General features: G+C 43.1%; 4 protein-coding genes across 15 annotated transcripts; all 4 read right to left on the reverse strand.

Moving 5' to 3' along the window:
• Positions 1-2: 2 nt before the first annotated feature.
• On the reverse strand, positions 3-6,958 carry smarcd2 (SWI/SNF related BAF chromatin remodeling complex subunit D2). 6 transcript variants are annotated; one of them, XM_040176215.2, is made up of 14 exons: positions 6,710-6,958; positions 6,369-6,515; positions 5,281-5,498; positions 4,245-4,287; positions 4,042-4,164; positions 3,828-3,947; positions 3,105-3,200; positions 2,917-3,018; positions 2,630-2,791; positions 2,176-2,273; positions 1,888-2,023; positions 1,665-1,787; positions 1,288-1,389; positions 3-1,175 (listed from the first exon to the last, which is right to left on the reverse strand). In XM_040176215.2, the coding sequence occupies exons 2-14, from the start codon at positions 6,513-6,515 to the stop codon at positions 1,122-1,124; spliced, it is 1,524 nt and encodes a 507-aa protein (XP_040032149.2). In that variant the 5' UTR covers positions 6,710-6,958; the 3' UTR covers positions 3-1,121. The 6 variants fall into 6 exon arrangements, with proteins under 6 accessions (XP_040032149.2, XP_040032148.2, XP_077959714.1 ...); XM_040176214.2 differs by having other exon boundaries at positions 6,369-6,554; XM_078103588.1 differs by having other exon boundaries at positions 3,762-3,947; positions 6,710-6,946.
• Positions 6,959-7,401: 443 nt separating this feature from the next.
• atxn7l3b (ataxin 7 like 3b) lies at positions 7,402-10,570 on the reverse strand. 3 transcript variants are annotated; one of them, XM_040176284.2, is made up of 9 exons: positions 10,432-10,570; positions 9,894-9,948; positions 9,648-9,771; positions 9,411-9,543; positions 9,045-9,216; positions 8,755-8,855; positions 8,642-8,664; positions 8,485-8,530; positions 7,402-8,249 (listed from the first exon to the last, which is right to left on the reverse strand). In XM_040176284.2, the coding sequence occupies exons 3-9, from the start codon at positions 9,696-9,698 to the stop codon at positions 8,170-8,172; spliced, it is 606 nt and encodes a 201-aa protein (XP_040032218.1). In that variant the 5' UTR covers positions 9,699-9,771; positions 9,894-9,948; positions 10,432-10,570; the 3' UTR covers positions 7,402-8,169. The 3 variants fall into 3 exon arrangements, with proteins under 3 accessions (XP_040032218.1, XP_040032220.1, XP_040032219.1); XM_040176286.2 differs by having other exon boundaries at positions 7,402-8,269; XM_040176285.2 differs by lacking the exon at positions 10,432-10,570 and having other exon boundaries at positions 9,894-10,396.
• Positions 10,571-10,593: 23 nt separating this feature from the next.
• Positions 10,594-15,045, reverse strand: LOC120819110 (nucleolar transcription factor 1). Of its 5 annotated transcripts, none has more exons than XR_005712210.2 (16): positions 14,882-15,045; positions 14,593-14,768; positions 14,158-14,235; positions 13,779-13,934; positions 13,626-13,690; positions 13,498-13,528; positions 13,272-13,306; positions 12,946-13,084; positions 12,820-12,861; positions 12,680-12,739; positions 12,358-12,410; positions 12,077-12,266; positions 11,911-11,958; positions 11,770-11,817; positions 11,454-11,516; positions 10,594-11,380 (listed from the first exon to the last, which is right to left on the reverse strand). XR_005712210.2 is itself a non-coding variant. In XM_040176242.2 (16 exons), exons 1-16 carry the CDS (start codon positions 14,907-14,909, stop codon positions 11,333-11,335), a joined length of 1,248 nt encoding a protein of 415 aa, XP_040032176.2. In that variant the 5' UTR covers positions 14,910-15,041; the 3' UTR covers positions 10,594-11,332. The 5 variants fall into 5 exon arrangements, 3 of the variants coding, with proteins under 3 accessions (XP_040032176.2, XP_077959719.1, XP_040032177.2); XR_013467766.1 differs by having other exon boundaries at positions 14,593-14,731; positions 14,882-14,992; XM_040176242.2 differs by having other exon boundaries at positions 11,454-11,504; positions 14,882-15,041.
• Positions 15,046-15,274: 229 nt separating this feature from the next.
• Positions 15,275-23,717, reverse strand: slc4a1b (solute carrier family 4 member 1b (Diego blood group)). Its single transcript, XM_040176156.2, has 18 exons — positions 23,600-23,717; positions 22,536-22,576; positions 21,441-21,621; positions 20,898-21,033; positions 20,388-20,460; positions 20,050-20,092; positions 19,781-19,965; positions 19,255-19,465; positions 18,928-19,131; positions 18,697-18,845; positions 18,396-18,590; positions 18,027-18,275; positions 17,827-17,916; positions 17,071-17,237; positions 16,732-16,973; positions 16,485-16,654; positions 16,078-16,251; positions 15,275-15,989 (listed from the first exon to the last, which is right to left on the reverse strand). The coding sequence occupies exons 3-18, from the start codon at positions 21,595-21,597 to the stop codon at positions 15,909-15,911; spliced, it is 2,526 nt and encodes an 841-aa protein (XP_040032090.2). The 5' UTR covers positions 21,598-21,621; positions 22,536-22,576; positions 23,600-23,717; the 3' UTR covers positions 15,275-15,908.
• Positions 23,718-24,322: the final 605 nt, after the last annotated feature.

Below are 24,322 nucleotides of genomic sequence, written 5' to 3' on the forward strand. Positions count from 1 at the left end.
AATATTTGCCAGTATATTTATTGTAGAAAATACCTTTAAAAAAAATCATGCAAACATTTTACAGAGGCTGTACAAAAACATTTTGTACACTCCAATTCTAAGTGCCCTCTTCACAAAATAAATGTTGGCACAGCAATACATTTTAAAACGGAATGTTTAAAGAGATTTAGGAAACCCTCTCATACAAAATCATAACAAAATAGCCTTTACATTAAGTCAACCCAAAAAAATATAAACTGTTCACAACAATTTGGTGCATTGTTTAGTTGATACAATAAAACTGCAATCCTGTCGAGTTCAAATCTCTTCAGCTTCCAGGGAAGTATTGATCTTGCAGGAACAGCCTGACACATTTTATATTATTGATATTATAATAATAACCCTCTCAACCCAATAACAAATGGAAAGAGCACGTAAACGTCCAAAAAGAAGGGGAAAAAAGCTGCTGAATTACAACAAGAGCGCAAACTCAAATAAAGAGCTTGATCGAGCTTTCAGTAAAGAAATGTTGCAGTTCAATTTGTATAATCACCAAAATAAAAAATATAGCACCTAAAATTATGTTTGGCATAAAAAGCTTATCATTAATTCCTATAATTCGTGAGACGTCGTAATGCTTCCTACGTCTTGTTTTCAAAGAATATAAATGCATATTTTCTACATAGATCTTTAAAAATCAAATGTATATTTTTCTCGTGTACAATGTTTTCAGTAAGGATACATGTTGCAGTTGCTTCTTTCTAAAGGTTATGGCTTTCAAATGTGAAGGTAAACAGAGATCCTTTTCAAAAGAGCACACAATGTGATGGTGAAAACAACCTACACAGCACCGATGCTTACAAACATACAAGCACATTGTACCATAAACAACACGTATTGCAAAACCAGGCAACCATTTTCCACACAGGCTACAAGTGATGGACAATGCAATGCAAACATTAGGGATATATTAATCACTTTAGTCCCATTTACTGTACGTTTTTGAATTGTTGTCTTCTATGTATCCCACTTAAATGCTGGTCTATTATATTATCATTGCTTTCACAGCTACCGAGCAAATTACAATTCCGATTGACATTAGCATTTGACTAATCAAATTAAGATGGCAGCAGAATGCTTCTTCAGGTGAGTCGGATACCCAAAACCTGCTCCAACTCTTGTCTTCTCTGCTGCAACTGTAAAGGAGACGTTATAGCGTTAGTGCATATCGGAGCCAATAGCAATCTACACCTCACAGTGAAACCGCTATTACGCATGCACATCATTAAGAGGTGAGTGATTCCTTACTCTGGAGTAAACGTATCTGCCCACTGCCTCTGGTACCCAGGGAGCCTCGTAGAACTCGGTCCTCCTCTCCTCCTCCGGGTTTCCTTTCACATCCGTCATCAACTGACGGCAAAAAAAAAAAAAAGTTACCAAAATACTTTGAAAACAAATGTCTAAATTCTGAAATAAAAAACACCCGACCCATTGTTGGGGTTGTTATGAAGATACAACAGTCATGTAAGCTTAACAATAGTCTTAACACATCGAGATATCTACAGAACAACCACCTCAACAGATATGTTCTAATAAAACTAAAACAGCCACAGATGTTGTAGGTAAAAACATGCAATTGAGCAGTGCAATATGTAAGAGATCGTGTATAGACTCCCAGTGTTCACCTTCAGATCTCTGCACTGAGACTTGAGCCAGTCCTGGATGAAGTCCTGAGGTTTATTGCTGAAGCTCAGCATAAAGTCTCTCTCGGTCTTCAGCTGGTTGATGTACTCGATTGTCTCGTGAATCTGCAGCAAAAACCACCAGTGCAAAGTCATCGTTTGAGTTCAAAGATTAATTAAATATGGACCCATCGTTTTGCTTTGCGAACCGATTGGCAGGCGTTACCTTCATCTCCAGCGCAGCGATCTCCTGCTGGTTGGTTGTAGAGGACAGGAAGCTGTTCATCTGGCCCTTCAGCGGGTCGTCCACCTCCACATCAATGTCGTAGCACGCCGTCTTCTTCTGGTCCGTGGGGTCCACACTGCTCAGAGAGGCAGACACCACAAAACCAAATTGTAATGAAGAATGCTCTGGATGCAAACTTTTAAGAGCAGACGAGGAACTCTTATTGATGGCAACACATTAGACATGCTCAAACAAAGAAGGAGGGATAGTGGTTGATATTTGCTCTACCTGATCATGTGGTTGATAATGATGGGGTCAGGGTGCTGCAGGAGGCTGGCCAGCTTCATCGGAATCTCAGAGAACCTCATGCGAGGACAGCTGAAGACCTGAACAGATTTGGTTATGAAACGGACGAGTTTGGACATGATGGAGGTTTTGTTTTTATCTCGTCTCTCCAACAGCATCAAAACCCCCAAAACTATATAATACATGCTGCACCTTTGACGTCCAACGCATTCACAGAATTCCCCATGTATTTAGGAGAATTTTAAATCATGTATTTTTCATGGTACAAATCCCACAGATTACACGTACAAATTATCAGGTGCATGAAACATTTGCACATTCGATTTAATAGATCAACAAATTCTAGAGTATTTCCAAAAAGTCAAAGCTACAGCGAGAAACGCCTAAGCGGTGAGCTTGCATCCTTCTCTGTGCAGCCTTAAAACCGCCCCATTACCTGTCTGAAATAGCGGTTGCAGTTGATGTACTCCTTCTCGTGACAATCCTGCAGCTTGTTGTTCTTGATGTAGAGCCAAAGGGCTTGCATGATGTTGGCTCGCGTCTGAGTGTGCACGCCCAGCAGACGAGCCAACCGCGGATCCAGTTTGTACTGAGGGGGCTGGGGAGAAGGGGAAAAAAAAAAAAGAATTGGAACAAAGACAGCGGTTGTGGAAAAAGGTGAAGCAAGTCACCCCGTCGAGGCGCACGACCGGTACATGCGAGAAGGTAACTGAGCAAATGCACCTGGTGGTCGATCATGAGCAGGAGGGTGCACTTAACATTCACGTCGCCGGGCCTTTTCACTTGGAAACCATCCGTCTCCTGAGTAGTGGGCATTCTGTGCCACTGAAAGACAAAAGTTTGCAAAGGTTTGAATGATTCTAGCAGTTTGGTGTCCCGATGCATCCCGTGCCTTTAGAATGATGTCATACCTCTACCAAGTGGTTGTCGGGTCCATAGAGCTCCTTATCGAGCTCGATCACCAGGCTCTTGAAGAAAGACGAGAACTTCCTCTTCTGCTTGCCAGACTAAGAACAAAACATGCAAAAGAGAGAGAGAGAGAGAGAGAGAGAGAGATTGTCATCCATGTGTGTCTTCTTATTGCGCTCAGTCCTGCTGCATTGTTCGGCTCAGGCCCCACAGGGCCTGGTAGAGCACAGAACTGTAGACAACTGGAAAAGGCTTCCGCTCCCCCCGCCCTAGTCTGCTAGCACAACGTGACCCCCGTCACTCAATCCATCACTGTTCCTTTTCTGTTTCTACTCCATGCAAAACGCCCACGCATGCCTAAACCGAATGAACCAGAGCAGAAAAGTCTAATGAAAAAGAAAACCCTCCTTCATGTGGCCCCAGATGACACAATGAGTCGAGCTGGAATCGATGGAGGGAGGGGGGGGGCTTGTCAGATCACGGTATGTAACAACCGGTGGTTTCAATTCCTTGTTTCAAAAAGAGAACATGAGCTAGTGTGTGTGTCTGTGTGTGTGTGAGGGGGAGCTGTAAACACACATCTGGTTGCGTGGTCTGAGCCAAGGACACAGGCCAAGCAGAGCTGAAGTTTTCAGAAACTAAACAACAGACTGAAATACTTGCGAGTCGGGCCGCGCTGGGACAACGGAGCAAGACGACCCGAATGAAGAAAGCCGCGCACGTACTTCCTCCAGAAGCTTTCCCTCCACTCTCAGTTCCCAGGAGGACACCTTCTCCGCCTCCTCGCCCTCGGGTTTGCTGGGCGTGTACGTGTTAGAGATGTAGATCCTGAGCTTTCGTTTTTGCTGCGTCACAGGAGACGAACAAGAACATACATCACCAACGAAAGGGAACCCTTTAAGAATTGGAAAACAGAACAGAACTCTGGTGACGACGTACCATGATGGGCTTCTTGATGGCTTCCTGGATCTCCATTCGCTTTCGGGCGATGGTCTGGTCCAGTTTCCTCTCAAACGCCAGGAGATCCATGTAGGCCTGTGACTCTGGGACCAGGTCTCGGATCTAAACAGCCAACAGCGATGCATAAATGTAAAGTGTGAAGCGACTGAATCCGTCTAAAGTAGGAATGAGGGCTCTCTTACCCTCTGTGGGAGAACCTTGTCAGCCATTCTGCGCCTTTTTGCTCTACAAATCCAATAGAAGATATAATAAACAATATTATATTTCTAAAGAACAACATGCTAATGTTACTAAAAGAACACAAATTGACCACATTCATTATAAGCTTAAAATAACTGCAGTTAAAGGGGGACATGCTGTACTATGTTGACAACGTGTCAGTAAGGATGAATCTTTTCTCTAAAGAACAACATTAATTTACCAATACACCAAAGATCCACAGAGTGACCCAATTTACTTAATTTGATAAGTATAATAATATAAATTATTTCTGACTTCATCGTGCAGTTGCAAAATCTTGGCCGTACATTAACTTCCCCCGAATGATCCCTGTGGGCGCTGAAGCACAATCAGCGCTATTGATTTCACAAAAGCGGTTTTCTTTATTTAACTAAATTGCATAATTCCCCCCCTAATTGCGACTTAATTCCCAAGCTCATTAAGGATTTGGATTGTGTCACTGCGCCACACCGATCCTTCTGCACTGAGGATTTTGTCCCGATGTAAAGCATTAAAAAGACAAGCGGTTCATTGTGAATGAACTGTAAATGCGGCCTCACATCACAGAGCGTGATATATCTGAGCAGTTTGAAGTCAAAAATAGCCACTGGCGTTTGCTGCTTTGAAAGCAGACCAGTCATGAGACGCTCCGCTCCTCGTGTCTGTGTGATCTGAGCTTGGCTTTCAACAGCACAGTGACTTGAAAAAGCCGACTGCTGAGAGAAAAACAAATTCTGAATGAATAGTGGGGTTTTTTTTGGTTAATCAGCCACATAAGAGAAAATTAGTCACTGAATCTTTGGGACGTTCCAACTATAAAGAAATCTAACTGCAGCAAATATGATGTGCATGAGAGTCTGTGGTGTTTCAAGTCAATTGCAGGGGAATACCTAAATTGTTGTTTATTCACAGTTACTGTCGACAGTGGTAACATTTGATGTGTTGTGGACATTATTCCATTTGTGCTCACAGACACACACTCGTTTCTTCACAGTTTACCCTCGTCTGAGGCCTCCCAGAGCCTCTTGCTGCTGCTGCAGCTGCTGCTGCTGCTGCTGCTGATGCATATGAAGGAACCGTTTCCTCGAGGCGTCCATGTTCGGGGGCCCCATGCCTTGCCGCATAGGCATGTTCCCGCCGCCATAAGAGGGGCCAGGAAGCTGACCCCCCATTGACCCCATGGGGCCCCCCACTCTGTTGGACGGCATCCCTGGGCGCTAGAGGGGGAAAGAAAAAGATTTCAAAAGATGGGTTTATTTTCCGAATGTGATGATTCTGATATCAGATTTAAAGCCAAAAAGAAGATGAAGGGATCATTGGGGGAAGGAGAGCAATCAGGATTCCTTATAGTCTATATGTGGTGTATTATTTTTAGTGCTAGTAATAGTATAAAAATCAATCAGTGAAAAGGAATATTTAGTATAAATGTACAGATTAAATCACATGGAGAACAGCAGTTTTATAATTCAGTAATAAGCCGTCAGCCACATTTAATGGATTTATCTACATATGTATGTGAATGGTCGGTCCTGTACTCATTCATCAGTCCTTTCTTCAATAAAATAAAAGAACAAAGCTGCACCAACATGAGACAAATGTTCTGTTGCATGTTCGCCAAAGACCAGAAACAGAGGTGGCACGACTGACAGGAGGCTGAGGGCGACCACGTGAATCTCTTTCACACGCGCACACAACATTCATCCGCGGTGTAAATTAAACATCCAAATACTTACGGTACACAATAAACAAATCACTAAAAAACACCATATAAAAGGAATTTGGCAGAAAGTAAGTACATACCGTTCCCATTTTCAAATGCGGAAGTATAACGTAGTCCATTTATTTAGAGAAGAAGCTATGACCTTTTTTTATTTTTATTTTGGTATCACGTGACTTGCATATTGCATGATCAACTGCATATTTTTGCACGTTTTCGTCCAAATTCACGACTGCGTTTGCTCCTAAAAGCCTCAGTAAAGGTAATTCAAAAGGCACGCGCTCTCCTTTATCTCAGAACGAGGTCTCAAGTGACCACGTCGCCCCCCCCTTCATTCGGGGTGAGGTGTGGGGGCAGAACGAGCCCTCACCTGTGGGTACTGGGGAGCGGTGTTCATGCTGCGGGGGTATCCCGCCGGATGTTGGGGCACACCTGGCATCCTCATGCCCGCGCCGTGCGCGACGTTCATGGGGCTCGCGTTCAGATTCATCGGAGTGAATCCTCCCCTCGATGCCATCTTCCGGGATCCACAAGTGGTTTGAAAAAGAGACGAAAACTTCAACAACAACAAAAAATGTCGTTAAATTTGAAAAAAAAAAAAAAACTAAACCGAGGAAAAGAATAGAAAAGTGACGAGTCGTCCGAGTGCGGTTGTTTAAAAAGTGAAGTGGCGGTTTGACAGCGAGCGCAGTCAACAAAAAGCTAGCTCACGTTAGCTCGTCCTCCGCCGTCTCCGAGTTCCGGGATTCTCTTCTGCAGAATGACGCTCGTTTTCTCCACGCTGTTGTCCCGCGTGCGTCCCGCCTCACCGGGTTCTCACCGCATCCCCGACGCGCAGGTACCTCACCGCGAGGCGGGGCCCAACTGAGCGGCTCTTTAGCAATACCGGGAAGTGTTTCTTGGAACTGGGTGTCTTCACGCGCACACAGATACGTTATACCGAATGCCGCCTTCGGGGGTATCGGACATGTTTGTATAGTTACCTTTGACTACTCGAACATTTATGCTTTTTTGTGATGTTTGTATTTAAAGTACTAAAATGAAAGGCGCTCATTACAGTCAATGACCAATTTCAAGATGTATATCATATTTCAAATGATTCTAAGCTCTTCATGCAGGCGGCTGACAAAGCTGAAGCGTTAACAAACGAATAAGAGCTTAGAATTTAGGAGGCGCATTTAAAGGCAGCATAACTGACTGCTCGAGCCGGCAACTTGAAGCACATTGATTGAAATGTCCTGATGGTAAATTGGATGTTTACTATGTTTACCTAAAATCTACTAAAGCTCATCACTCACTACACGAGAGCAGTGTATTGATAATAAAAACTGGAGCATCTTTAAACCTCTTATTTTGAAAAACATTTGCTCTTTAACACCCCCCCAGGTACCACCAGACATAACGACAGGTAACAATTCATTTATTATGCTAGACAGAAGAAACAAAGTGAGCAATGATAGCAGCAATTCAACCGAATATTTACACTATCACACCAAAGATATATGTAATCCTTTACAATGTAAACACATGATACAAAGACATTTGTTTAATTCTAGAAAACAAATCCACCACAAATGTAATGACAAAACAAACCTGCGGTCTGCAGAAAACACCTGTTTGTACAATACAGGATTCATTTACCGAACTTAGAAGAAAAAGAAAAGGTTTCCCGGGTGAATGACAAACTGAGGGTTCTTCCTCTCAAACGCCATCGTGCTTCAACTGGAGAAATATGAGCCTGCAGTGGATGTTAAAATAAAAGACAAACCATTCAAAATGATTGTCTTTGACATTATTTTTCAAAGGATGCGATTTTAAAAACGGTGAGGCTGTTGAAGTACACCTAAATCCTAATCTAACTACAACATAGTGTATGTGCACACAGCTGCCCTTGCATGGCGCTGCGCGAGCGACATCAGAAGCCACTTCCGTGCGGTGACATCGTTAATTTGGAATCCAGCGAAAAAAAACAAAATTAAAAAAAACGAGACAATGAGTGTTGGTGCAATGATTTTGTGCAGAGGAAAAAAGAAAAAAAAAAGTCAAGTATACAGTAGGAGGTCTGGACTGCTTCTGCGGAGCAGCCAACGTCATGAACGTCCCCTACGACATGGACGTCCGTCGAGTGTTCCTGGCCTTCCCGTGCGTACGTGTGCTTGCTGCAGAGTGCGTTATTGAGGGAATGCCTCATCTTTCAGCAGCATGCGCGGGCTCTCCTGGTTGTCCATGCGACGTCTGGGACCCATCATGCCTGTGGGGTGAAACCGCAGACTGGACGTCATTGGCACCACATACTTACCCGTGACTTCAGATGAGCGCATCAATGCACAGCCAAAAGACAGGGACTCAAAAAAACAGGAACGGACCATTTAGGAGTCAACGTATTCGACAGCAAGTTAGTTTACTCCTACATGTTAAATGTATTAAGCCATTTATTTTGTTCAAACTAAACCGAGATGAGTATTTAGGGATTCATGTCCACTTACTGCTCTTATGTTTGAATGATTTAGATCTTCTGGGTGAGTTTGGATTCTGAGGTACAGAGAAGAAAAACGTCAAGTTTGAGTTGACATATCAGAATGATGAAAATGTAATCCAGATTCTGTAATGTTAGGGTTATATTGAACTAGCCAATAAGATTACCTTCTCAGATTTCCTTTTCTTGGCTGTAAAAGAAAGGGATGCATTTTAGATTAAAAGAAAGATCTCAGTAATTTTATTAGAAATTATTGTCCGACGTAGCAGCAGTACTTCACCTTTCTTCTCTGCCCCGTAAGACCAGTCGTTATCATTGACGTCGTCGTTATCTTCTTGGTCGCTCTCTGACTTGTTGTTGGTGTTGTTACCGGTGACTATTCTGTAGAAGATGGCGACATGACATGACACACACACACACACACACACATCGGCATTACTCCCTACAAATAAATAGGAGCTAAGCTACTGTTTGACTTGAAGTTTTTGTGCTCACAGTCTGAAGCAAAGAGGCGAACATCAGTACGGTGTACGACTTGTTTGGGGTTTTTTGGCCGTCTCACTCACATACCTGCGGTTGGCTATGCGGCTGCTGTTGCGTCCCATCCCCAGACATTTCTCCAGATGCGGCGCGAAGCGAGAGGCAGCGATGCTTCGGTTGCAGTTGGGACACACGCACTCTTTGTTCTTCCACTGGTTGTACACCTGGCCGAACACATCCAATCCTGGCTGGTCCACGATTTCTGGGAAATTTCAAAAAAAGAAGAAGCAATAAACGTCTCTGCTCAAGTCAAAATAGACAAATCTTCCGTGTCGGTGTATTGTTCTTTTGTGTAAAGATGTCTTTATGACATCTAGTGGCTAAATATGGGTTTTTTTCTACCCCGAGGTAACCGTTGGCGACTGAACAAGGAAGGAACCAGAACTTGGAGCTCACCAAAGTCCCTCATGCTTTCTTGGTCCGTGTCATCCAGGAAGAAATAGCCCTGCTTGACGGCCCGGTGGACCTCGAAGCAAAGACCCAGGCACGCGTCTTCCATCAGGTCAGACAGGATGTCCTGAGCTAGGCCCTGGCGAGGAAACAGAGACACGAGTCATGTCGGGATTCCTGCGCTGTGCCCGCAGATGCATCGTGCATTTCCAAGGGATGCTTGGACTCCAACGTCTACTGTACCTCCAGCTTGCTGTTGTCCAGGCTGGACATTGAAACCTCCTCCATTTTCATTTGCCAGAACTACCAGATGAGCCGTCGCTGCTGTGGTCATGCTGTAGCGCATCGAGCACAGGCCAGAACAGGGCTGCAGCAGCAGCAGGGAGGAGGGGGGGGGGGGAACAAAACACACGTTTTATCAGTTCTATCAGCACCGAATCCTTTGGATCCGTGCGCGGTCACGCACTAGACGATGCTGCGGGTACTCACAACGTGCACGCCGAACACCGCCAGAGACTCACGGTTACCCGCCGACCTTTATAGCCTGCGAAATACAGAACAAATCACAATGAGCACGGACGACGGGACGGTCGCGCAGTTGTCCGAGCGTGGAGGTCGGAGGGGGGCATAGCTTAGCCCGAACCCGGCGGAGGAAAACAAAGAGCGCGGCGACGAGGAGAATGGAGGAGGAATTGAACGTGCCAGGCAGGGAGGTTGTTTTTTTTTTGACGCCACGAGAGGCGGCACCGGCCGGGTCAACAGCGGCTAAAAAAAAAAGCGTGTCAAACCAGGGCGGGGTTAAGAAAAGAGAAACAATGTAGCGCGCTGGGTTTTTGCGGGTGAAGAATTTGCGTTCGACCGCAGCGAGGCTCGCTGCCGCTGCTGCACTGCGGCTGTTCGCCGCTCGACTCCCCGGACGAACCGCGAGGGATTCACGAGAGGACGCGCGCGAGAAGCGTGTTTAAATCGGCCCCACGAGGGTTAACGCAATCACGGCCACGCAATGTCGCTAATTGTGTTTATTTACCCATTTCGGTAGGCGTCCATCTTTGCATCAGAGTTCAGACAGTAGCAATCGATCGCCACTCGGGTTTCCAGGTGCCACCGAGCGTTTCCTTTGCAGAACTGCCGGTGTGAATGGGTTTTATTTATCAGACCGGTAGTCACCCCGTGAAATCCAGCAGTTGAATTTGAATTTCGAATTTATTTTTTATTTTTTCGAACATGCATAAAAGGAAGAAAAAAAAATGTTACTATTTGTACACACAATGAAAATAAAAATAGAAAAAAAAAAAAAAAAGTAAAGAAGCATGACACTCAGTTCATTTGTCTTTCTTAGAAGTCATACAAATGTTTGTTTTTAAACCGGAGTAGTTGTGCATATAAATTTATTCAACATGTTTGATTTTTATACACACAAAAAAAGAAGAGTATGACAAGCTATATTCTTGTTTATCCACAATTACAACCTGTAACAAAACCTGTAAAAATTGTGCTCCACAGTAATTTAAGTTTAAATTCCAAAAGGCAGAATAACAAACTATAAATAACATTTAAGTAAAGGTGGGCAAAATATACATGGCTTAAAACACATTTGCCATGCAATGCTATTTTTACTATATGCCATCCAAAAATAGTCTATAAAGCAGGATACACCTTTAAGAACCAAGACACAAATAGCTTTTTTTCTGCTAAACAGCCGAGATGTAGATATTTGAAGCTGATTTGCAAAATAATTTCAGAATTTTAAAACACAGTATCACAACAAACTATTGTGTGGCCTCCTGTAATCCAGCCAACACATCGGAGTACTTGTGGCTACTTTCCAGCCAACATGGCAACCACATGATAAATGTGGCATTAAAGTTAGATACGAGAAGATTTCTGCTCTGAACGGGGAGGTGCGTGATGATCGGACATCTATCCCGTTAAAACGCCTCAAAACTGATGAAATCTTTGTTGTCTTCTTCCTCCACCTGTAGATCAATGGAGATATTTACAACATCTGGAGATGAACATCACAAAACACACGTGTTGTAGGGTTCTAACCTCCTCAAGCTCCCCATCAGTGCTGTCCTGAGTGAGTTCATCTTCTGAATCCTGTAATTAAATCTTTTTAAAGAAAAAAAACTATGTAATTGTAGGGATGTTATCTTCCCAATTATTATTCCTTTTGAACTTAAACCGGATAAAAGTTGCACTACTAGTCAACATTTATATATTCAACAAATTTAAGAGTCACAAGCGAACCCCGTGAATATTTCAGATATAGAATATTTACTCCAATGTTCTCCACGCGACGGTGCAGAAACCTGGGTGGTCGAGAAGAATACGTTACGTTGTGTTGCATCAACATTCAACTTACTGATGGTCTGTAGGTTAGTTGTTCTTCACACTTGAGGTATTTGACTTTCTGCGAAGATCAACATATTATAAATAAAATAAAGGCTTATAAAAAAATAAACTAAAACTAAAAAGAGGTACTTTCATTTGTGTATGTGCTCACCATGGGGTTCTTTGTCCAAAAAATGACCTGCTGTTCTTCTGGCAAAGTCTGAAGGATGTACAAGGCATATTTAAAATGGGACATCTCTGTCTAGCGTAAAAAAAAAAACTGAAAATAATTAAAAATGAGATATAGATATATATATTTCAAGGATGGTTCTTTATACCTCAAACCAATTCTGAAGCTCCATGGAGTATCTCACAACTTCTTCAGATGCTTGCATTTTGTAGCGTTGCTTCTCCTCCGGCTGGAGGCTCTTCCACAGTTTGTTGACCGTGGATAAGCGTTCCCTCGAGTTTGGGACTTTTTTACAGAGAAGTAACATCTGTTGTTTGTAGAAAATTGTTCTTCCAAATCTGTAAGTGAAGACGTATTCAGTCCCACGTTTGATTTGATGCACATCGGAGTTAATTCTTAAGGAAACAAATGTAGGACGATTATGCTCACCTATTTGGCATCTCGGGCTCCCCAGGGAATTTGTTTTTACGTTTTTGATCGGTCTGCGTTTAAAAGAAAATACTACATTTTAAAAAGACTAGATCAATCCAGATGTAGTATTTTATTAAAGTGAAGAAAACACAACTAGCTATCTCCTGGTATAAGCGGTTCTCTATACGAGTCAGAATGAAAGAGAAACAACAACAGACAAATGGCAACGCAAACTAGCTTTGTCAAAGTCACCTAAATCTGTTGACAAAGGGTTGAACAGCTTCTATTCTATTCTAACACTAACTACAAGATTTGTGCAGAAAGCATGAAGTCTTCTCACCATAGTTTTTGCGATGCGATATTCTTTAAGGAACTCCCGCTGCTTCACCTTACTAAATTTCTTGGAAACATAAACACTATTGTTACACATTGTTTAACAGAATTAGCTCAATGCTGATTTTTTTCTTCTAAAGTACTCACCTGTGAGTATTGATTCATCTCGTCCAAATACTGTGACAGCAGCTAAAAGAGATAAAGTGTTTAAAATGGAACTCTTGACTAAACCTCCTGATCTGTTGTAGCGCTCTCTAAAGTATGTGTTCCTACCTCTTCATGCCGTTGGTTGTACACTTCCTTCTCTTTGTCAGACATAGTTTGCCATCTTTTGGCAGACTGAGCAAAAGAATCACCTCTAACAGTGCTCGTGGAAGAACACTGCTCTTGGCAGAATAGATGGTATCCACTTCTAAAAATGAAAACACACATAGACAGACAGAGAGAGCGTGATGAGCCGCTAATGAATTAACCGCTTGTTAGCATATAATATTGCTAATATTGTGAAAAACAGTTCAGTTGCTGATTTTTTAAAAGATATTACAAAGCCAAAAAAAATGGACTTTAACAAGTGTCTGTGTGGAGAGTGTGTGGCTTACAAAACCGGCTTGGGAGAAACTCCTTCCGGAGTCTCCTACAAGAAGAAAGATCACATTGAGAAGATACTTAACGTAAGACTGACAGGAGTGTTACATAATTGTAGTCAAATGGTTGTCCTTCTAAATAAGCACTGCCATATAAACTGTATTAAATAACGTGTGAGGATAAACCCAGCTAATCATGCAAACAGTACACTGAAGTCTGAAAGATGGAACCATCACTTACGGTGGTCTTCTGGCTTGGTTTATAGCGTTTACTAAAAACATAATAATAATGATAATTAGTTTGACACTGAATTTTAAAACTTAGCATTCTGGGCCAAACCCCAGGCGGAATGTGTGTTAATCTACTACCTGAACATCTGCATCGCTTCTTTGTATTCCATGGATGCCTGTTTATGTTTATCCAGATATTTATTCTGGAAAATGAGAACATGTTATATTCCTGATCATTAAAAAGCAGAATCCTAAAAGCAAACAGCATGTGACAAGACTTTCACAGACTACCTTTTCTTCCGCGGGGAGCTTATTGTACTTCCTGACTAGCTTCTTCAACACCATTTGCCTGCTCAGGTTTGGGTGCTTCATCTGATACGCTGTACTGTGTTCCTTGATGAAGAAGGCGTTTGGAGGGGGCGGTCTCTTCGGGTGCTCTGGATGCGCCTGAAGTAGGATTAATCAAGGAATGAAGCACGTGGCATCACTGCACCGCTCACGTCAGCAACCTTTCAGTGATACAACCACGTGCACGTTATCCAGAGAGGATGCTTAAATACTGAAGAATCCTCACAGTTTTACAGGGACTCTGGCGTATAGAAACAATTACCCCAACAGTGTTAAGATTATACACTCAGAAAGGTTTCCAAAGCCCGTCTGCGCTTTATACCTTATAGTTCTTGGCCGGATTGGAAACGATGTCTTCAGCAACATTGACGAGCTCTGTGAGGGTCCGAGTCTTAGACAGCTGAGCCGGAACAACAACAACAACAACAACAACAAAAAAGTCACACCAAACCAACACTGAGGAGACCGACTTCAAGGGAGTATTAGTGTGTGTTGTATTCATTTGAAAAAACCTGCTTAACTTCTCTGTAACTATAAAAGTTTGGTTCATAGCACAACAGGAGGTAGAATAGTGAACACCATGGTGACAATACATTAATCCAAAAAGTTTAATTTAAGCTAAATGATAACAACATTGGATACTACGAGAGCGAAACACATTTCTTCGACACCTGCTCATGTTTGTCGATTATGAGTGAACATGTTTTTTTGTCAACTGAGAGTGAGATGCGTCGAAACGAGTTGAAACGCGACGCACCTTGTGCATAACGTCGGTCCACTTCTGTTGGCACGCTTCGGCAGAGAACGGAGAGAACGCCACCTCTTTCCAGTCCATATTCTTCAGCGACTGGCTGTATGCCAGCGTTCTGTCAGGGTCCTGGATGCTGGATTTAATCCTGGCGAAAAGCAGGAGGAAGTGTTCCTGAGTCCACTCTGTAAGTACACAACAAGGAACAGAAAAAAAACAAAAAATAAAAATATATATATACATTATTTTTTTGTTTCTGTATATATAACATTATGAAAGAAATATGAGGTGTACACACCAGCGCCTTCGCTCCCACTTTCATCCATTTTGTCCTTTACAACCGGTTTCCAGCGGTGGGCTAAAACCACGCTAAACGCTTATCTTCCTCATGTGAGAGCCTCTATTTCCGGTAGGCGGGTCCTTCTCGGAGAGCAACCAATCAGAAACAAGTGTCACTAAAACGTCCGCGAAGGAACGTTTGTGTGGTTTTATCGGCGGATTTCGAGCACAGCGCCCCCTATTGAGGCGGAGGGCGTTGAATCATGGCAATACACCAGACATTTAAAAAATATATATATATTATATACATACTGTATACAATTGTGTTTTTCACCTGACTTTTTAACCTTTATTCTTGCATTGACTGGCAGATCATTCAATCAAAAAACACGGAGCATTGTATGAAACTCGGTTGATGGCTCTGTTGGGAGGTCATTTTTTTAATTAGGGAGATGACAAGAAGACAGCAACATAATACACACATAAACAACACACCCGATTTCCCATTTTCCATTAAATGAGTAAAGGCTTCATTCTCTTCAGGGTTAAAAAATTTAAAATTCTTGCTAAAATATCTACACTTTGCTCGCATGTTGCCGGATAAATTATGAATTACCTAATTCAGAGTTTACTCGCATCAGGGACAACAATAACTTGGCACGTTTAACAACATTCATTCAATGTGCAATTGCAATAACCCTACAATATTTTCCATTGAGCATTCAATCCGTCCATTTATTGAGTGCAAACATGATTCATTTTAAATATGGTGTAGTGCACCTGTAAATGTTTTTCAAAAATCCCAATATTTCCAGCTTTTTTAACTGAGTGCTTGTTGAAAACTCTTCAGCAATGTTTGACCAAGACCAATATAAAGATAATAATGTTCAACCATATTGACACCATAAAGTTATTTTGAATTAAGACAAATACAAGCTGTTTAGTGTTTATAGGTGGATGAAACATTCATTTGAGCCATATATAAAATAAATATCTATTTGTTCAAATAAAAGGAGTTCAGGTATGACAGCTGCCATGGAAAACCTCTACAGTGGCATCTGAGATTCACAGTATACATCCTGCCCCGGTTCCTCCTCGAATTTCACTTCGCCGTCATCGGAATCCAACTAAAACACAAACGCCACGGACAAATTAATACTTACTGCTGCTTAAATACGCATTGATTGATTCAAATGACAGGAGGTATCCACTTACACATTTCATTTCCAGTTCACTGAAGAAACGGCCAGTCATAAACATGCGTAGAGGAATGGTGAGGATGAGTATGAAGGGAAGTGCAAGGGATACTGGACTGGATTTAACAATCCACAACATGATGAGGCACACTATCTGGATGGCCGTGTACAAGTGCATCCGTCCTGTGCTCACCTGTAGCCAATATGTCAAAAATATTCATCAGATGGACATGACTTTACATGCAGATGCTTTCTGCCTCATGATGAGATTCAGAGACTTTTATGGTGGTCAACACATGATGCATCATATGACATGAGCTCATATGAATGCTGTTATTCTCATGCACATGCAGGCGTGTATAGTGGATTCCAACTGATGTGCAACAGCCCATCTACTTTAACCATCATGCAGCCCGGGGCTCTTACTTTGGTGGCGTAGGGTTTGTCCGGGTGGTATTTTTTAGGCACTATCAGAAGCAGCATACGATCCCACAGCTGGATGCCATTGAGTGACGTGACTCCCATGTAGAGAAAGATCCCAAACAAGGCCGATATGGGAATCAGCTTTAGGATCGGCTCCATCAGAATCGACAGACCTTGACAGAAAATTACAGTGTTTTTAATGACAGAAGTGAAACAAACAAAATAAAATGGATGATAAGACAGCACCTACCAACTAGCAACGCCACCAGAATGCCACTGACCCTCTGCTCCATCACCTTCTCAATCACATGTTTGGGCCCTTTGCTCATGACGGTGAGAGCGTTGGCGTGGGTAACAGTTCGCACTGTGGCGGCACTGAGCCACGGCACGCCGAATATTGCACTGAGCCCTCCCATGCCGACTAAAAGCAGCAGGTCAAAGTGGAAGCCAGAGCCTTTGACCATCTTCCTCTCAGGCTTACTCACAATCAGACTGTCAACAGACGTGACGGTAAGAATGAATATTGGTTAAAGACTTTCCGAGGTTGATGCTTCGGTGAGCGACACGTTGCTGAGATGTAATGACTCACGTTGTGATCTGAGACTCCAGGAAGATCAGAATAAAGACGAGCATGGCCGGGACGCAGCATGCGAACATCAGCCACACGGGGAAAGTCTTGTGCTCTCCGAAGGGGTTGATGAGCCAGCCTCTTTTGGACGGATTGGACACCGTCAGACCTTTGGGAACCACTAGTTTCTGTAAAGAAAGCCATCTGTTTTTTCATTGGATGTATAAATCTAACACATGTTAAAGGATAGATACACTGTTTTGTTCTGTGTTAAAACAACACGGTGCTTATGTGCACATTGGCCATTAAAAGATCCCTTCCTTACGCAATGTCAAAGGACGTGACTGGAGACAATATGAGGCATTAGCAGTCATGGGATTGTCTTGCACAGACAAACAAAAAATGTAAGTATTTTTCATGACATTTGTCGACCTAACTTATTTAGACTTAAAAGAACAAACTTTTTTTAACACGATATTTTGTGACTTTTTTGCATGACGTTTTTCAACCTAACAACTTTTGCCTTTTGTTTCAAAACATTGCACAATTCGTTACAATGTTGATAAAGTAACAATTAATAAAAATACTAACTTTATATGATAAAGATTTGGTAAATTCGGTCATACATATTAGCTTCGGATCAGTTTTGGAATTGGTTTTGCTCAGAAAGAGGACACAGAAATTTGCCCTCATGAGTTACACTGGAAGGCATGTTTAACTGGCCAGCATAAACAGGAGGAACTGTTACAGCAACAAAACCTGTTTAGATGAGCCAACCTGAGTGTATGTGTCATTTATGTTGTAATCCAGGACGATCATGAGGAAAATGGCAATAGGCACACCAAAGTCACCCAGCAAACGCCTGACCTGGTAAACACAGATCAGATCAACTATGAGACAAAGACAGCAGATGACATGAATAACTCCTTGCTGACCTTACTGAAACAAACTGCCGATGCCCTCAGGACCCAACTCACCTTTCCAGGGAGAAAAGTGCCGTTCTTGAACTGGCGCAGAAAGAAAGCGATGAAGAAGCAGCCCAACATGAGGCACATGGAGAGCAGGGCTGTGTTGGGGTAATGTGGCGTAAAGGTTTTGACGATCACAGTCGTGTTGCCGGTCAAGTTGTTGTTCCCGACGACCTCTTCCACCTTCGGTTGCCAGGGGTTGTCTAGCGAGGCATTGAGGTGATCGTAATTCAGAACCAGCGGATGATCCTTAAAGGTCTGAAGAGAGGTCAAAGAGTAGATGCAGAAGGATTGTAATCAGGCCTTTCTTCACACAAAAAAACATCTCATATGTTGTTTGGAGAGATGAAATGTGTGGAAAAGATGAAGAGGGCTTACCCTGCCTAGCTTGGCAAAGGTCTCATAGATGAAGATGAGCGAAATTAGGATGGAGAAGATTTCCTGGGTGAAGCGGGAGATGAAACGCACCAGGAAGCTGCCCTCAAAGGCCACGATGATGACCACAATGATGACCAGCCACAATCCGACCCACACTCTGCCCACAATATACTCAATGCCCTGGGACTTGCAGAACTGAGTGAAGGAAGCCAAGCAAATACATTGAAGAATGAATGTCCCGTGAGATTCCAAAATATAAAATGCATAAAAACAATGTCACCTGAATAGATGAGTAACTTACAGCATAGAAAGCCTCCTCAAACACTAACAGAGGACCTGAGAAACCGATGACCAGGACGGGCTGAGCGGCAACAAAGCAGAAGATGATCCCCTGAATGCTGGTGGAGATGAGGAGCTCTGAAACGCCCATCATGTTTTCCACCTTATCAGCTGTAGCAGCAAAGATGAGGGCCAAATATTGTTATAGCATGCAAAAAAACAACACCACGTCTTGACCAGTGTGCCCACGCACCCAGCAGTCCTCCGAAGGTGATGGCGGGAGACAGGGCGGCAAAGTAGATGAAGATGACGGCGGCCAGGACTTGGGCGTTAAAAGCATCTGTGATGTCACTCTTGTAGTATTGGTAACGCCTCTTTATGTCTCGCATCATCCCACCAAATGGGCGACCGGTACGGGACAGGGGGTCTTCGGGTTTGGGACCAGTAGCGATGGAAACTAAGGAGGAGGACAGGGGGGGACAATTTCCTTTTTGTTTATGTGTTGTATGACACATCAATCTTTCGTACTACTGTCACTGTGCACTGCAATTTTCGGTGTGCGTGTGTCGACAGCGCTCACCCCTGCGAGGTTTGGCGTCCAGGCGGACGGCGCGATCAGAGGACTGGAACCTGTCCTGGAGTAGTTTCTTCTGAAAGCCGATAATGGAGCTGAGCATCGCTTCGTCCTGGATCTCGGTGGGTGGGATGACGATGCTGCAGTCCAGGAAGCTGGCCACGCCGTCCGTCAGTTCACGGTCGCTCTTTGCCCGAAATGCTGTCTGATTGAAAACCTGGGATGGAGACAGCAAAGGGGGTATAAAGGACTCCCCATTGCAGGGAGCATTGGAAGAGGTTTCCACATACTCTTTTCTTCATTCTAAACATTCATTTTGTCTGCACAGTTTTCATTGTTTGGAGAGACGTTCTTCAGGAGGCCTCTGAACAATCTATAATGTTGTGACACTTGAATCCTGAACTTGGACTATCTTACTAAAATCAGGGTTGACTGCCCTAAATTCGTGCCCGGAGTCATCATGTTCTCTGTTATTGCATCACCGCTCAGACCTTTTAGATCCGCAATAAAAAAAACGGGTCAGCTCACTCACTTTGTCGGCCATCAGTGACGCCATGGCGCGGCCCGTCTCGCGGTAGTCCATGTCAGTCTGGCTGGGGCCAACCAGAGCAAAGACGAAGCGCACAGGCACCGGGGCCTCCAAGGTCGAGTCGAGCGCCACAGCTTCCTTCAAACGCACAAACACGACGGTAGGCCTTTCTAGAAAGTCCAAGGAGCCTGGATCAAACAAATAGAAATCTTACTGCAGCAAGAAACACACACTGCAGGTCGGAAATGAGAACCACAGAAGCACTGACCTACCTACGAGCACCATGGAGGCCTCGACCTGGTCGGATTCATCCCTCTAAACGAACACAGAGTGAGCAGATCTATTGGCTTCATGTTTGCTTTCCAATCCTCATCTTTTTCACAGAATCATGCCTGTAATGCATCTAAAACAGCTGTATGTCACAAATTGAATCCAACATTTTTTTTTTAAATCTGAATATGTTTATTTAAAAAAAACGAAATCACTAAGAGCTTTACTCCCAAGCTGACTTACAAAGCGGTCTGACGCCAGAAATTACCTTCACCTTTAAGTTGTTATCATATCAAATCATGTTATCCCCATCACATGGATTATCAGTACAAGAACTTACTCTGTCTTTGACTGAAAACTTCTGCAGGTCCACCCCATCAGTCAGGGCTTGTCTCTCGGGGTCGTCTGATTGGCTGCAGGAAAAAAATGGTGTGTGTTATTAACAGAATTTGTGTCAGGCTGAATAGAATTAAGTTATTATCTGATAATCCCAAGTAGAGGAGTAAGCAGGGAGCATATGTTTTACAAAGCAATCATTCAACAAAATAGGGGATTAGGCATTTTGAACGAGCTGCGTGATCTTTGGTGTAAAGTACACAGGCGTTTTCATTTCTATTCATTTGCTTGACAGTGGGAGTGTAGACAATTTTGTACGGTGTCATTACAGTACACATCGGTCACCTTCAATAAAGGCTGAAGCAGTGGGTCGGTGGTCAGTGCAAATGTGTCATAATTACACGTTTGATCCCCCCCAGCAGTTACGTGTTTGGTTCCACTTTCTCCAAACAGCGACATAACTGCAGGTCATTTAGGTTTGAGTCATTGTTGGTGCGATGCCTTGGGAGGATACCTGTGGTTTTGAAGAAGAGATTGTAGCACTCCCTCCCGGTCCCCAGGCCTGATCTCCTTCTTGTTAACCATCTTGGTGACCATCTCCTCTGCGATGTCGGACAGCGTCCGCTTTTCGCTGTCGAATATCGTCACACCTGGCCGATTTGAAACGTATTGGAAAATGAGCAGATTTGAACACACACAGGGGGCTGTGTAGTTGTAGTTGAGGCTCAGATGAAGTGAGAAGAAGCGCTTGGATGGCCGGATCCATTTTTAAAGGTCCATTTATGAGTCTTTAGAGTAAATACAGGTTAGTAAGCCTGCTGTCTTATGGTTAGAAAGATATCAAGGACACTTTGCCGATTCTAATTCTAATTACGGAATATAATCAACAAAGCATTGTCAAACCTAGCCACCCCTTTACCGGCTGCAACATTTCAAGTAGTGGAAGTAAAGTGCCTAAAATCTGCATCACTGTTACTACCACTGACAATAACCTTATTGTTCAGTAAACAGATCGCTTTAGTTTGAATCCCACATGTTCCATTGGCTTTCCTCTGACCTGTGTTCATGGTGCGTCGGAGGTGGATAAGGCTCTTGAAGGTGAGGTAGGAAATGCTCAAGGACGACCACACCCCGGCCTGGGGGTCGTAGCTCTCCTCGTAGCCCGCCCATCGGCCCGTCTCCTGCCAGTAGCTCTGCTGCTTCGGGTCCTTCATTAGCCCCTTCAGCTCCACGTACCTCTGAAGGCCCAGAGATAGATAGAAGTAAACACCGGCTGACAGAACATGAACATCGGACACAAGCACAAAACATCCTCGTGTCTGCGAGACAGCGAGTGAATACGGGAACGGGGCCGAAATAAACGAGAAACCTCCGTAATTACAGTCTGAGCATGTGGTGGCCAACAGTGACCACGTCCTACCTGTCGGAGCGTTTCACTGTGAGTGAACATTCTGTCTCTACTGAAAGTGGGAGATCGCTTTCATATCAAGTAAAGATATTTTGGGGTTATTTCTAGTCTGAGTGAAAGCAACTTCCACATGCCGTCATCTCCATTGAAATGCTTTTTAGGTTGCCCGAGATATTCCCCCCCCAACACCAAATGATTTCATTCTTCTCTTTTTGCATTTTCATTTCAGGTATTTAGATGGATCTTCTGTGAAGAATAATTAGCACGACAGCACAATAATTAAAATTCCCCTTTCTATTTCCACATTACTTTATGATTTACTACATTTCAAATAATAACTTTAAACAAACCTTACTGAAAAAGGTTTTTGCCTTCAGCCAAAGTTTATACTTGTGGTTGTGCATGAGCAACTGGGATATCATTTATTACACCGAGGCATCAGATAAATTTATGCCTCACTACATTACAGACGCACCGATGATGTTTTGGGTGACACAAGAAATATTGTTATTTCTACGGACTTCTTGGCACCGCCGCCGTGGATACAGATCTGGCTAATGTGGAAAGTTGGTGAGACCTGCGTGTGTCTACAGGGTAAACACCGTTCGTCCTCGACAACCAGTGACTCCACTCTCTGCTTCCGGTACTGATATAAGTGACGGCTCGGCTCGGACATGTTTGGAATGTCAATACACGCCGTGTACCTGGAGTGTGTGTGTGTGTGTGTGTGTGTTTGTCCTTTACATGACACTCTGCACAGGTGTTGGCTTCGGTACTCCACAAAGCTGTAAGAGACACAATAGACCCAGTTAAGTAGAGTACATTTTTTGGTCCATTAGTAATAAATAATATTAACGGACAATGCGTTTTCCGTATTCTTTTTGAATTCACATTGACGCATGTTTCAAAGTTTATTTGGATGGATTCTGGAAATTAGTAAGTAAAAGTAATGTTGTTCATCTTATATTTGCTCGGTCAAGGTTTTGCATGAAATTGTAAAAAAAAAAGTTTTTGTATTTGCAGTAAAAACACAAAGAAATACAGATTGATGCTGCAGTTGGGGTGTGACTTCACGGTAATATAACGTAAAATAACTCCTGCGTCTGTCTCTCATATTGGAACGGATAGCTGAAGTTGTCTAAGACAACAAAATAATTTATTTCCAAAACACAGCTGAGCAAAGGGGCGGAGGACTCGGCCTGTGACCTAAGTGTCTGTGACTTATGATTCAAATCCAAGTGATACAAATTGGCACATTCATGCGTGTACAGTTAATGAATATACTGTAAGTCACATGAGGAATACGTGTCTACGTGCAGATGAATCTGAAAATGTTCATCTGTGTGAGTCGAGAAGGGGGGACGTTGGTAACATTGCTGGTTCCGATTTGCAGGTATATATATATATATATATATATATATATACAGAAAAATACACATGTATAGATGTTTCAATAAACAATGTGTTTCCATTTGCATTGTTCATTGCATACATAATACTTCATTGTCCGTCCTCAAGAAAATATACCTGCACATGCAAAAATCCTCTCAGGTTTAATGTCTGAAATGTTTGAAATAATGTTCACCGCTCAAAAATCCACTAATGTTCATTTCCAAAATGAGAAAGATTCCATGATACGCGCGTCTTACTAACTTGAAAAATGCCTGCAAATCTTTCACTCATTTTTAGAAACGGACCCCATTGATACGAAGTTTCCATGTGTATTCTGCTTAAAAGTTAAAAATCTTTGCTTGCTTTATTACAGACTGACAATGCACAACTGTAGCAAAAAAAAAGGTGATACTTACCTCCTGCAGGCCCTCAGCAGTGACAAGAGACTGACCCCAGAATGGCAAAAAGCAAGACTTTATAAACACCTCCTCCTTTGTAGCTGCTGCTGCTGTTGTGAGCGTGTGTGTGTGCGGGGGGGCGGAGGGGGGTAATATTGATGGTAAACACAGCAACTTGGTGTGTGCAGCAAACCAGTCGCACTGTGTCATTATCCAACCAGCATCTTATCTTATTTGTGAGGACAACAAAGATTTGGATTACAGTGCCGGGCATGAACACTCACCTTCAGCGCCCCGGGTAAGAAGGCAAAAGCTTGGAATGAAGACGCCTTTTTATCTTTTCCTCTTCCTCTCCCTTCACGACGGATAACCTCTGATGTCTGTTCATCTGTCGAATGAAACTGTTAATCACGTGCACATATGAAGTGAAAAATATTTAAGATATTTATCGTCATGTGTACAGTTCAACAGATTACTCAACTTAAAATATATATATAGAATATAGCACAATGTATGACTATGTGCATGCGTTAGGCATAAACGATAAAGTGACCCGTGCGTTTGTTGCCAATATTGCACAAGAATTTGAACATGAAGTCACAGCATCGGTCACTCACACGTATGTGTATGTCTGTCTATGTCTTTTAAACGGCTCGATGGTCTCTTGGTTTTGGATTTCAGACCCTTGCAGCGTCTGCCTGATGGGCGAGAAGAGTTGGTGCTGGGGAGGGGGGGGAGTGT

This window comes from Gasterosteus aculeatus, chromosome 5 (assembly GCF_964276395.1).
Source record: "Gasterosteus aculeatus chromosome 5, fGasAcu3.hap1.1, whole genome shotgun sequence".
Taxonomy (NCBI): domain Eukaryota; kingdom Metazoa; phylum Chordata; class Actinopteri; order Perciformes; family Gasterosteidae; genus Gasterosteus; species Gasterosteus aculeatus.

Coding starts and splice junctions, on each gene's coding strand:
- smarcd2 (XM_078103586.1), bottom strand. CDS start 6,515: ATGGCATCGAGGGGAGGATTCACTCCGATGAATCTGAACGCGAGCCCC. Junction 4,165..4,244: donor ACAAGGTTCTCCCACAGAGG/GTAAGAGAGCCC, acceptor TTGGCTGTTTAG/ATCCGAGACCTGGTCCCAGA. Junction 1,176..1,287: donor GCAGATACGTTTACTCCAGA/GTAAGGAATCAC, acceptor TCTCCTTTACAG/TTGCAGCAGAGAAGACAAGA.
- LOC120819110 (XM_040176242.2), bottom strand. CDS start 14,909: ATGGATGAAAGTGGGAGCGAAGGCGCTG. Junction 13,935..14,157: donor ATCCGGCCAAGAACTATAAG/GTATAAAGCGCA, acceptor ATCCTACTTCAG/GCGCATCCAGAGCACCCGAA. Junction 11,818..11,910: donor TTTGGACAAAGAACCCCATG/GTGAGCACATAC, acceptor TGATCTTCGCAG/AAAGTCAAATACCTCAAGTG.
- atxn7l3b (XM_040176284.2), bottom strand. CDS start 9,698: ATGAAAATGGAGGAGGTTTCAATGTCCAGCCTGGACAACAGCAAGCTG. Junction 9,544..9,647: donor TGGACAACAGCAAGCTGGAG/GTACAGTAGACG, acceptor TTTCCTCGCCAG/GGCCTAGCTCAGGACATCCT. Junction 9,217..9,410: donor AGAAAGCATGAGGGACTTTG/GTGAGCTCCAAG, acceptor GAAATTTCCCAG/AAATCGTGGACCAGCCAGGA.
- slc4a1b (XM_040176156.2), bottom strand. CDS start 21,597: ATGAAGGACCCGAAGCAGCAGAGCTACTGGCAGGAGACGGGCCGATGG. Junction 19,466..19,780: donor CGTCACTGATGGCCGACAAA/GTGAGTGAGCTG, acceptor TCTCCATCCCAG/GTTTTCAATCAGACAGCATT. Junction 18,276..18,395: donor CCTTTGCCAAGCTAGGCAGG/GTAAGCCCTCTT, acceptor ACCTCTCTTCAG/ACCTTTAAGGATCATCCGCT.